Genomic DNA, 13885 nt, shown 5'->3' with positions numbered 1-13885 from the left:
AAAACTCCACCGATAATGTTTTTTCCTTTTTTTTTCATTTTCTATTTTAGGTTCAAATATCATTAGAATTAAATTAAATTAAATAACGAAATACATTTAGTCCGGCTCACGACATTTGTTTCGTCAATTCTCATTGAAGATTATATATTGCAAATTTTGTCTCTCTCTTATTTTCTTCGTTTTTTTTTTGTTTTTTTGTAATGTATTTTTAGGGAGAAAATAAATTTATTGACTCCCTTTGCCAAACCATTCTACCGTTTGAGGAATTACTTTGGATTCTGAACCACCCAGATATTGATAACAACTTGAAAACGCCTTTCTTGAAATTCACACTTGGTGTCTATGTTAAACCAACCCCAGATGAGAATGAGAGTGGCCTTTCAGATATCCAACATCATAAGTAAGTGTCATTGAACTAAGAAGTTCATTCATCCTTAACTTTTTTCCGCATTATTAATGATGTTGTTGTTGTTATTATTATTATTATTATTATTGAGTGAGAGAGCAGTGCATGCCATCAAAGTGACACTGGGGTAAAATATACGAAGCCCAATATACCCATCATGACTACCCGTCTGATAAGGGTACACCAGGCACATGCATCACAACCATATGTGCGCGACATGGATATCTCATATCAAGATAAACAGCGCATGACCTTGCAGGTGGGGCCCAGTTAGAATTTTCTTCAGGTTGAGTAGCCCATCCCGCTCAAAAGGTCCCTGAATAAGGGTTGTTTATATCATTATTATTATTATTATTCAGTAGTTTTATTTTTATAGCGTGCTTTCACTTCACTACCGAGCGCAGCTCTGTGTGCCTTGGGTATGTGCTGTGATTTGTTGTGATGCTCTGATGGTTATTGTATGGAAAGTGCTCTGCGTAGGATGTGTGCAGTGCCTAGTAGTGCAATTTTCTGTATGATATATGTCTTTGTAAGTCCTGGTGTTTTTGTTATGTATTTGTCTGAATATTTTTTTATCATGCCTAATGCACCTACTATGATAGGAATTGTTTCTGTTTTCAGATTCCACATTCTAGTTACCTCTATTTCCAGGTCTTTGTATTTTGAGAGTTTCTTCATTTCTTTTAGAGACACGTTGTCATCTGCCAGTATTGATACATCAATTAGAAAGCATTTTTTTTCTTCATGATCTCTGACAACTATATCTGGTCTGTTGGCCTTAATTTCTCTATCTGTGTGTATCGGCATATCCCAGAGTATGGTTGCTTTCTCGTTTTCTGCAACCTTTTCTGGTATGTGCCTATACCATCTTTTTTCTGTTGTTATTCCGTAATGTTGGCATAGCTTCCAGTGTATGTAGGTTCCAACTCTGTCATGTCTGTGAATATATTCCTTCTTAGCCAGGACTGGGCAGCTAGAGATAATATGATTTATTGTTTCTTGTCCATCTCCACATATTCTGCAGTTACTTGTAATATTTCTTTTCATTACATGTTTTTGGTAATTCTGGTGGGGAGGCTTTGGTCTTGTGCTGCAATTAAAAATCCCTCTGTTTCTGCTTTGAGTCTGAGCTTCTCAACCATTGCTGGGATCTTTCTTTGTCTATTCTTTTGCGTTTAGTTTAGTGCAGTATTTACCATGAAGGGGCTTTTCTTGCCATCGTTTTATCATGGTTCGTTGCTGTTCTATTTTAGTTTGGATTTCATTTGTTTTATAGCTTTTGTTGTTTCTTCATCATCTTTTCTTTCTTCTTCGTGTTTATTAGGTGGTATGATTCTTGTTTGTATTTGTCAGCTTCCTTAAATACTGAGGACAGTTTTTGTTTTGCTCGTGTTTTGCTGCTATGGATCAGTTTTCCTTCCTTCTGAAGTAGGTATTTTTGCAGTAGGTATTATTATTATTACTTCTGAAGTAGGTATTTTTGAAGTAGGTATTATTATTATTATTATTATTATTATATTATTATTATTATTATATATTATTATTATTATTATATTATTATATTATTATATTATTATTATTATTATTATATTATTATTATTATTATTATTATCATTATTATTATTATTATTATTATTATTATATGTTTGGCTTTTGCTTTATATTTGTACAAGTTGGCTCCAAGTCTCACCCAGAGACCTCAAGAGACAACAGGGTTGGAAGTTCATGTTGTTGTTATGCCTAGTGTGCCATATATTTGGGGGTTTTTTTGGTGTTGTACTAGTGAATGTCCAAAAAAAAACGAAAATTATGTTTGTTTTAAACCCTGAGATTACATAGAAAGTATTTTGCGTAGGATATGAGCAGTTCCCATGAGCACTATCTTTTGAATTTCTGCCATTTTTGGGTTTCCTGGTATCTGAGTTAGGTAGCAATCAGTCCCTTTCGCTATCATTCTCAGTTTTATTATTATTATTATTATTATTATTATTATTATTATTATTATTATTGAGTGAGCGAGCAGAGCATGCCATCAAAGTGACACTGGGGTAAAATATACGAAGCCCAGTATACCCATCATGACTACCCGTCTGATAAGGGTACACCAGGCACATGCATCACAACCATATGTGCGCGACATGGTGATCTCATATCAAGATAAACAGCACATGACCTTGCAGGTGGAGCCCAGTTAGAATTTTCTTCAGATCGAGTAACCCATCCCGCTCAAAAGGTCCCTGAATAAGGGTTGTTTAAGGACGTTGAACGAAACACCCATGTTTCCAGAGGTGAATTATTCAAACCCCAAAGAATCCTTCTCAACACATGGTTATGATGCTCCCCCACTACTTCTGCTCGTGATCAGAGATGCACATATCGTCAGCCACTAAGGGACATGCTCAACTGGTTAAGGTCAAACAACTGACAAGCAAATCTGTGGTATTGAGCAGAATATTTGCTGTAGCCCATCTTTTATACCAAGACAAAACAATGTACATGATAACACTTCCAATCAGTTAAGATCAGAAGCCATGAGAGCCACTGCCTGGTACTGCATCAGGGCATTTATTTTATTATTATTATTATTATTATTATTATATTATTATTATTATCATTATTATTTTTATTATTATTATTATATTATTATTATTATTATTATTATTATTATTATTATTATTATATTATTATTATTATTCCTTCGTATCCCAGTGTATGTAAAAATGCACCCGAGTCTTTAGTCATCTGTCCAGTCACAACAAGGACCTCAGACAGATAATACTTTCCTTAAGATGTGCGCTGTGCCCAATAAGGCTGCCTTTTGCAAGACATCAATCTTAAGAAGTCTTGAATTTTCAATGGGATTGAGCCCAACGTTCCGATCACCACTGGTATCACTTTTACATTACCCTCTTGCATTCCATACAGTCTTGCCATTTCCACTTTCAATTCGGAGTATTTGGTGATATTAGCGAATGGTTGCTACTATTCTATATTTCATTTCTTTTTCTTGTCTGCAAGTACAACATTCAGTGCCGGACTTATCTCGATCTTCTAAGTTAATGGATGTAACAGAGATTTCAACGAACTTGCTGAGATGAAAATGATTTAATTCTTTATCGTCAAAGAATCTTGACGTCTGACACTATGGTCTGTGGACTATTTCGGCATAAGGATTAAATTTCTGAAAAAAAACTAACACAGACTGTGTTTATTACTTTTTCAATGATGAAGGTCAGAACGTCTAGAGTTTATACAATTCTATATTTGTAAAATGAGAAATTTGTATTATATATGTATTATATAGTCGAATTCATGTCCTTATTTTGACGTTGGTTTCACTACGTTTCAACTGTTGTATGCTCCAGCCGTCATCATCATCATCATTGTTCGACCGTGGTCGAGACAATGGAATTTACTATGCAACGCCAGACTTCACGGTCCATCATAGCATTACGGAGGTCCTGTTGCTGGATGCCTGTATCCCTGGAGATTACATCAGGGTAGGAGAGTGTGCGCCCTCTGGTATTGCGAGTAGATGGCTTCCAGAGGAGGAGAGTAGAAATGACCTCGTTTCCAGCTCTACAACAATGTCCAGCAAACTGGACTCTTCTGGTCGAGACCATAGAATTTACTATGCAACGCCAGACTTCACGGTCCATCATAGCATTACGGAGGTCCTATTGCTGGATGCCTGTATCCCTGGAGATTACATCAGGGTAGGAGAGTGTGCGTCCTCTGGTATTGCGAGCAGATGGCTTCCAGAGGAGAAGAGTAGAAATTGCCTCGTTTTCAGCAGTCTTCAAGGGTTGTTATAGATAAAAGACAAAGTAGACCTCGGCGGAATTTGCACGCAAAATATAAAACCGGGCTAACTACCGCTAAGCATTTCCCCCGCCGTGCAAACGAGTCTGCTAATTCGCTGCATACCACGTACGAACGGATGCTCATAAGTTCCTGGCTTTAAGGGTATCGAGAAAACCTAGCTGGAGGTCTAACCTTCTGAGTTCTTTTTCAGAGCTTAGAAAAACTGAAGGACCGCTGCAATAAGTGTGTGAATCTGAGAGGGGAATATGTTGAATAAAATCATAATTAACTGCTCTTCCTGTATTTTTTTTACCAAAAGTCAGGAACTTTTCAACGCACACACGGGTGTGTATATATATATATATATATATATATATATATATATATATACTTTATTCAAAAGCAGCAGAAATTCAACAAAACCTGTTACTCGGAGTTTCACGTTCCCGTTCCCGTTCGTCGGACAGTTTTGTTTGTCCGACGAACGGGAATGTGAAACTCCGAGTAACAGGTTTTGTTGAATATTACTCTACCCCTAGTATTTGAGTACTCTTTTTTTCACATTGTTTCACATTTATGTGTTTACTCCGGTATATTATAGATAGATAGATAGATAGATAGATAGATAGATAGATAGATAGATAGATAGATAGATAGATAGATAGATAGATAGATAGATAGATAGATAGATAGATAGATAGATAGATAGATAGATAGATACACACACACACAAGGAGGTGCTGAAAAGTTCCTGCTTTTAAGTATATTGCGAAAGGTCTGGCGAGAGGCCCAACCTTCCAAGTTCTTTTACAGGGCTTAGAAAAAACTGTAGGACCGCTGCAATAAGTGTCCAGATATAGGTGACGTATTTGAAGAAATACTTTGAAGAAATTTATCCAAGCATTTTTTGAAGATAATTTCGGGATAATGATAAATGGAGCAAGGCCTGTTGAGGGGAAAATATTGTGTTGCAGGGTGTTTCTGTTGTGAGCCTGACTTGTACGCATATACATACAAACACAAATGCACACACACACACACACACGCACACACGCGCGCACACACATACAGAAATTCATACTCATGTGCATACATACATACGTGCATCTTACACACATACGTGTGTAGATATGTATATATATATATATATATATATATATACGTATCTACACGTATATATAAATATATAATATATATAAATTAGTGTACATTTGAACACAAAAGAGGCGACCTTTAACAGGCAGCCTTACACGCAAGAAGGAACAGTCAAAATAGGAGCATATATATATATATATATATATACATAGACACACATACACATAGACACACATACACATAGACACACATACACATAGACACACATACACATAGACACACAGTATGCCATATGCACGCACGTGCACACACACACACGCATCTCCCCCACCACCTCCAACAAAGCGCCTCGCTCCACCCTTCGCCGTGCAATACAACCTACGTCAGTCCATTAAGAGAGTTGTACGTAGGATACGGGTCAGTGCTACCGTGAACAGAACAGAGCTTGTACTATGGTGGACGAAGCTTAGGAAAATAAACACGCTTCTTGTGTGTGTGTGTGTGTGTGTGTGTGTGTGTGTGTGTGTGTGTGTGTGCGCATGTGTTTGTGTGTTTGTGTGTTTGTGTGTGTGTGTGTGTTTGTATGTGTGTTTGTGTGTGTGTGTGTGTGTGTGTGTTTGTGTTGTGTTTGTGTGTGTGTGTGTGTGTGTGTGTTGTGTTTGTGTGTGTGTGTGTGTTTGTGTGTGTGTGTTTGTGTGTGTGTGTGTGTGTGATTGTGTGTGTGTGTGTTTGTGTGTGTTTGTGTGTGTTGTGTTTGTGTGTCTGTGTGTGTGTGTGTGTGAAGGATGATAACCGAAATGTTGAAGCAACACTGTTGCGATCAATAATTGCGACAAGTGTTTCACTGTCCTCCTCCTCGTCATCATCATCATCATCTTCGTCGTCGTCGGCGTCGTCGCCATCATCCCCGTCATCACCCTCACCTTGATCGCCGCCACCACCACCATCATCATCATCGTCAGCATAATCATCGTCATCAGCAGCAGCATCGTCATCATCATCATCATAATAATAATCATTGTCATCGCCATCACCACTACCACCACCATCAACTTCATCATCATCATCTCCATCATCATCATCATCATCATCATCTTCATCGTCACCATCACCACGATCACCGCCACCCTCATCTTTATCATCACCACCACCACCACCATCCTCATCCTCCTCCTCCTCATCATCATCATCATCATCATCGTCACCATCACCACTATCACCGCCACCACCATCATCATCGTCATCATCATCATCATCTTCAACATCATCATCTTCATCACCATCACCACGATCACCGCCACCATCATCATCATCATCATCATCATCATCGTCACCATCACCACGATCACCACCACCACCATCACATCGTCATCATCATCATCATCTTCAACATCATCATCTTCATCACCATCACCACGATCACCGCCACCATCACCATCACCACCACCATCATCATCATCAACATCATCACCCATACTAATGAATGGGGTGGTTGTCTCTGTCGTTTAAAAGTTAAATTTAAAACGATGTGGTTTTTTTTTTCGATCCCTCCTTGTTGCACCTTGGGCAAGTTTCTCCGACCAAAGTTTCTCATCAACGAAAATCTTGCAAATGAAATTTGGGTAAAATAAGCTTTGCTGAAGCCTGTCAGAGAGATGGGGAGGGAGCCGGAGGGGGGAGGAGAGAGGGAGAGAGAGAAAGATAGACAGACAGACAAAGAGAAGAGAAGGGAGAGAAAGTGAGAAAGATAGGGACGGAGAGAGGGGAAGAGGGGGGAGAGAGAATGAGAGAGATAGAGCAAGAGAAAGAGAGAGAGAGAACGAATGAAAAACAGAGAGAAAGATAGGGACGGAGAGAGAGAGGGAGAGAGAAAGAATGACAGTGGGAGAGAGAGAGAATGAGAGAGTGAGAGTGAGAGAAAGATAGAGAGAGAGAACAATGAAAGAGAAAGAAAGAAAGGAAAAGATAGGGAGTCAAGTCGGATGAAATGTCGCTTTGCATTTTGTCCGGCGTGCTAATGATTCTGCCAGATTGCGCTTCAATAATAATGGCCTCCCACATTCAACTCTCTGCCAAGCGAAATGCAGAAATGATTCGTTTATAGTGATCAAATGTTAGTGCCGCACGTTAGCTCCCTCCCCCCTCCATCAAATCGACGCTGTCTCAACAAGGGCATGGTATGCCACGCGGCAGGTGTCGAAGTGGTCGAAGAGCAAAGTGAGATGGAGAGCTTTGCTCAAGAACTCAATGCAGCAAAGAAAGAAAGGTAGGTAGGTAGGTAGGTAGGTAGGTAGGTAGGTAGATAGGTAGATAGATAGATAGATAGATAGATAGATAGATAGATAGATAAATAGATAGATAGATAGATAGATAGATAGATAGATAGATAGATAGATAGATAGATAGATAGATAGATAGAGAGAGAGAGAGAGAGAGAGAATAATGAATAATGAATGAGCAGTAATTGTCTCTTAATATTACAAAATATATTCAAAGACTGACGGTACCTGTAGACATTTTAGAATTTAGTTGAAACACTTTTTTGCAGTTATTTTTTAACAAAAAACCGTACAAATCTGACGCAGCAATTATTGTTTTTTTCATTTTTATTTTCTTATTTTCTTTTTCTTTTGTTTTTTTTTTCTCCATTTATTTATCCATTAATTAACTTAATTATTTATCTTTTTCTGACAGAAAAATTTGGGACTTCCTTTCCACGACTGTTCAAACTGTCAATGAGCTGTTTGACTCTGTCACCCGTTACCGAGAAAGGACCACTTCTTTGCTGAAAACTTATCCAGACAAAAGGTTAGGCTTTCATACTTCTAAAATCCTTCTTTTATTCACAAAATAATTATTCGCTTTATCGTCGGTGTACTTCTTGCAGTTGTTGTTGTCGTTGTCGTCGTTGTCATCTTCTTTCTTCTTCTTCTTCTTCTTCTTTTCTTCTTCTTTTTCTTCTTCTTTTTCTTTTTCTTCTTCTTCTTTTCTTCTTCTTTTCTTCTTCTTCTTCTTCTTTTCTTCTTCTTCTTCTTCTCTTCTTCTTCTTCTTCTTCTTCGCTTCTTTTCTTCTTCTTCTTATTATTATTATTTTATTATTTTCTTCTTCTCTTCTTCTTCTTCTTCTTTTCTTCTTCTTCTTCTTCTTATTATATTATTATTATTTTCTTCTACTTTTCTTTTTCTTCTTCTTCTCTTCTTCTTTTTCTTCATTCCTTTTCTTCTTCTTTTCTTCTTCTTCTTCTTCTTCTCTTCTTCTTCTTCTTCTTCTTCTTTTCTTCTTCTTCTTCTTCTTATTATTATTATTATTATTTTCTTCTACTTCTTCTTTCTTCTTCTTCTTCCTCTTCTTCTTCTTTTTCTTCATCTTCTTTTTCTTCTTCTTTTCTTCTTCTTCTTCTTCTTCTCTTCTTCTTCTTCTTCTTCTTTTCTTCTTCTTCTTCTTCTTATTATTATTATTATTATTTTCTTCTACTTCTTCTTTCTTCTTCTTCTTCCTCTTCTTCTTCTTTTTCTTCATCTTCTTCGTCTTCCTCTTCTTCTTCTTCTCTTCTTCTTCTTTCTTCTTCTTCTCTTCTTCTTTTCTTCTTCTTCTTCTTATTATTATTATTATATTTCTTCTACTCTTCTTTTCTTCTTCTTCTTCCTCTTCTTCTTCTTTTTCTTCATCTTCTTCTTCTTCTTCCTCTTTTTTCCTCTTCTTCTTCTTCCTCTTTTCTTCTTCTCTTCTTCTTCCTCTTCTTCTTCTTCCTCTTCTTCTTTTCCCTTCTTAATATTATTATTATTTTCTTCTACTTCTTCTTCTTCTCTTCTTCTTCTTCTTCTCTTCTTCTTCTTTTCTTCTTATTTTCTTCTTTTCTTCTTCTTCTTCTTCCTCTTCTTCTTCCTCTTCTTCTTCCTCTTCTTCTTCTTCTTCTTCTTCCTCCAATCAGAACTCACGCCATTAGCCACAATTACAAAACAGAAGCATTGTATCAGAAAATCCGACATCATCTCCTACGAAATATACTTTTACCTTCCGCGGCTTGGAAGGAAGAGATGATGCATCCTGAAGAGTTGTGAAAAGGACGAAACTAACCACTTTAAGCTTCGTTCCAAACTGATGGATTTTTCCGTATTGTAACCATGAGACTGGCGGGACAAAAGAGAAAAGTGGCCCGAGTGCCTGTAGCAATACGTAATGATATGATTCTATAAATAAAGTCTATTTGCCAACACAATGTGGCAGTCCTACGTTTTAGCCCCAGGAAAACATCTATTCCAGTTGGCTACCGACACATGGTCTGTGTCCGTATACTGTGAACAAGGGAGCTTATTGCTCAGAGTATACTAGCTTTAATGATACCTATTTCTTTACTACCCACAAGGGGCTAAACACAGAGAGGACAAACAAGGACAGACAAACGGATTAAGTCGATTATATCGACCCCAGTGCGTAACTGGTACTTATTTAATCGACCCCGAAAGGATGAAAGGTAAAGTCGACCTCGGCGGAATTTGAACTCAGAACGTATCGGCAGACGAAATACCTATTTCTTTACTACCCACAAGGGGCTAAACACAGAGAGGACAAACAAGGACAGACAAACGGATTAAGTCGATTATATCGACCCCAGTGCGTAACTGATACTTATTTAATCGACCCCGAAAGGATGAAAGGCAAAGTGGACCTCGGCAGAATTTGAACTCAGAACGTAGCGGCAGACGAAATACCGGTAAGCATTTCGCCCGGCGTGCTAACGTTTCTGCCAGCTCGCCGCTTTAGTGATACCTGCAGACCTATGGTTTCTGGGTCATTTCCCTTCCTCGGTACAGGATAAGCACCGGCTAGAGATGGCAGCCACTCGACCTTGCTCACAGTATATACTTTTAAAGCGACACGCAGTCGTTGATCTCGTAAAGAGAAAAACCAATAGCTTTAAATCTCTGAGCGAGAAATATGTAGTAACAGTATTCGATAAATATATGTATTGTAAATCTCCGTGACATTTGTACTATAGTTAATAACAAGCTGTTTCAGCGTATTGTGCATTGTCTGTAACGTTCTTATTGTCTCCCTTTGCAGTGCTATTGCTGACAGCAGTGACACAAGAGGAATGGTCCACGGCAATCTCTACTATGTACTGGAAGGTGTACTTCCCTTCTTGCATGTAAGTTAATGCATTGCATCGTATATATACATACAATTACTGAATTGATTATCATAATTTACTATCTATCTATCCATCTGATAAATAGATAGATAGATAGATCGATAGGATGGATAGATAGATAGAGAGACTGATAGATAAGATAGATAGACGGATTGATAGACAGACAGACTGATGATATATATATATATATATATATATATATATTATATATAATATATATATATATATATATATATATATATATATATGGATGGATGGATGGATAGATAGATAGATAGATAGATAGATAGATAGTAGATAGATAGATAGATAGATAGATAGATAGATATAGATAGTAGATAGATAGATAGATAGATAGATAGATAGATAGATATGTTTCTTTATTAGCCACACAGGGCTGCACACAGACGGGACAGATTACAAAGTAGAGCTTTCTTTGGGGGAGAAAAAGGAGTGTGGGTAGGTTTTTGATCAAAAGGGCAAAGGGTGCAAAGGGATCACACAATCGTCACGATCAATGTTGATGTGTATCACAAGTGTAATGGGGAAGTGTAAAGTGGGGATAAATGCTGATGTGAAAGAAAAGCCACGGAAAGACCACGGTAACCTCGGTCAATAATGTAACATGTTAACACTTTTGTTTGCAAGTAAGTAACTCTGTTTTAAATTTTTCCGAGTTCATAGGATTATGCTCAAGGTGGCTATAATTCTATGAAGATAGATAGATAGAGAGAGAGACAGAGAGAGAGAGTGACAGAGAGAGACAGAGACAGATAGATAGATAGATAGATAGATAGATAGATAGATAGATAGATAGATAGATAGATAGATAGATAGATAGATAGACAGACAGATAGATAGAAATGTGTCTACCTTTGTTTCTGTGTTTGTCCACCTACTTACTGCTTGACAGATGGTGCTGTTTTGTTTACGTACCCCGTAACCTAGCGGGTCGGCAAAAAGAACCGATAGACTAAGCATGCGACTTTAAAACAAAAATACTTACATGGGTAGATTTGTTCGATTTAAACCCTTTATATCAGTGCCCCAGCATGGCCGCAACCCAATGACTGAAACAAAGAGAAAAGAAAAGAAAAATAATTGCAGCGTGGAAGGTGTTTGTAAGCCTTTTAAGAAACACACAAAAGCCGTGAATCGAACGGCTTTTGTGTGTTTCTTAAATGGCTTACAAACACCTTCCACGCTGCAATTGTTTTCGTTTCAGCACACGATCTCAGATCAAATCATTTGCTATGCAAGTACATCTCCGTAAAAAAAGAAAAATAGACATTACATAAATAAATACATTAAAATAGATCTTCTGTCACTTTTTTTCTTTTATACGTAAACAAATTCTTCTATGCATAGATATCGTATTGTATATTATAAAGACATTAACATATTTACTTTTTAAACATTGCAATTAATTTTATATTCATAGGCATTACATTGTATAAAACAGATATGTTTAATAAATCTGCTGTCACTAGTTTTCTTTGACACGTAAGCTAATTTTTATATTCATAGACACTACATTGTATGAAATGAATACAAATCTCTTTTTCTTGCATGTAAACTAATTTATGTAAACTAATTTATAAAATAAATGTAAACAATTACAGCATGGAAGGTGTTTATGAGCCATTTAAAAACACACAAAAGCCGTTAGAATCACTTCAACATTTAAATTTAAATTTAATTTGTCAAAATATTTTCGTCGCTTTGAGACCGCGACCTGTTTACTGACAAAATTCTGTACTGCATCTCGGAATTTTGTCAGTGAACAGGTCGTGGTCTCTAAGCGACGGAAATATTTTGACAAATTAAATTTAAATGCTGAAGTGAATATAACGGTTTTTGTGTGTTTTTAAATGGCTTATAAACACCTTCCACGCTGCAGTTGTTTTTTTTTCAGCACACCATCTCAGATCAGGTCATTTGCTATGCAAGTACATCTCCGTAATGCCAAAAACAAAAAGAATAAATATACTCAATGAATTTTGTAATGTGTTTTGCGAGCAAACTTTTATGAGATTTACTTGTGTATGTGTGTGTGTGAGAGAGAGAGAGAGAGAAAAAGAGAGAGAGAGAGAGAGAGAGAGAGAGAGAGAGAGAGAGATAATTTTTGGGTGCATATAGGTGTACTTGAGTGTGAGACAATATATATGTATGCGTCCATGTGTCTTTGTGTCTGTTTCACAAAATTCCTGATGTTAAACTGTTTGCTAGAATGAATATTGTTGAATTTTGGGAGGGTCATTCTGCCAATAAAAACACACGCGCTGATTATGTTTTGCTTCGGTTTAAATATTTTATTTTTTAATTAATTAATTAAAAAGTGAACTGTATTATTATTGGCAGAACAAATCTCCAAAATAAAGACATCGTTAGACCTCAATGCAAATTTAGTAAAGGCAACTGTTTTAGTTAGCAACAAATATGATTCTGCTGAAGCCAGAGCGATCTCCAGACTCCGCAGACTCCAAAGCTGTATACCAAAGGTTAACTATGCTACAAAAGGGTTGGTGTGTTACAGATTTACAGCAACTGCTAGCTGTATCAGACACACAAAATTCTGAGTTAGTTGATAACTTCTGTTACCTGGGTAACATAATAAACGTTAGAAGATAGACGTTCCGAAGCATACTATGCTAGCCAGACGGTAAGAACAAGTGGAAAACGTTCAGGGAACTATTACTTCCGTGAACAATAAAAGAATTGTTTCCAGAAAAGAGCCGATTAAATTAGCTTTTTTGCACGAAGTGCGATGCGAATCAGAGTAGGATGATGGCCAAGCGATTGAAGTTTGCGAAAAAACTACAGAGACAGAGGAACATTATATATATATATATATATATATTATATATATATATATATATATATTCTTTTATTTTTACATATGCAGATATATGTTGTGTATATGTGAGTTTGTGTATATTTAACTGTATTTATGCATGTATGTGAGAACGTGTGTGTATACACACACACACACACAACACATATATATATATACATATGTGTGTGTGAAACAACATAAATATATGCTGTGTATGTGTGTATGTTTGTGTGTATTTTAACTACTACGGATCCCTAGCTCCCCACTCAGCTGTGAACTTGGAACCTTACGGATGACAAATTATAGCATTTATGCAGCGTACTTATTCGTTTAGATCACCAGTAAACTAAACCCCTCATATTTTTGTGTATATATATATATATATATATATAATCCACTTAACTATATATTTGTTTTCTTTTAAGGTGTTTTATATGTTATACTACATGCCTGACAAAACATTATTTCCAAGTGAAATAACCATCACAGAAAACCTTGCCAAAGGACTTGTGGTAAGTTGGGTTAAGACTTTCTCACTTCTCGAGCGTGTTAAACTATACATCTGTTTGTTGTTTACACACCCGTCTTCGT

The 13885-nt window shown here is 36.7% G+C and overlaps 1 protein-coding gene across 1 annotated transcript in view; it reads left to right on the top strand.

Moving 5' to 3' along the window:
- Positions 1–212: 212 nt before the first annotated feature.
- LOC115227128 overlaps positions 213–13885 on the top strand; it is a gene marked incomplete at both ends in the record, with an annotated part of 15625 nt that continues 1952 nt past the window's right edge. The window contains 4 exons of the mRNA XM_029798046.1: positions 213–400; positions 8000–8113; positions 10371–10455; positions 13720–13806. Of these exons, the coding sequence (XP_029653906.1) occupies positions 213–400; positions 8000–8113; positions 10371–10455; positions 13720–13806 (474 nt within the window). The remainder of the gene's footprint in view (positions 401–7999; positions 8114–10370; positions 10456–13719; positions 13807–13885) is intronic.

Source organism: Octopus sinensis, unplaced genomic scaffold (assembly GCF_006345805.1).
Source record: "Octopus sinensis unplaced genomic scaffold, ASM634580v1 Contig01983, whole genome shotgun sequence".
NCBI lineage: Eukaryota > Metazoa > Mollusca > Cephalopoda > Octopoda > Octopodidae > Octopus > Octopus sinensis.
The sequence above is the reverse complement of the archived record's forward strand: the minus strand, read 5'-3'. Positions and strand labels throughout refer to the sequence as shown.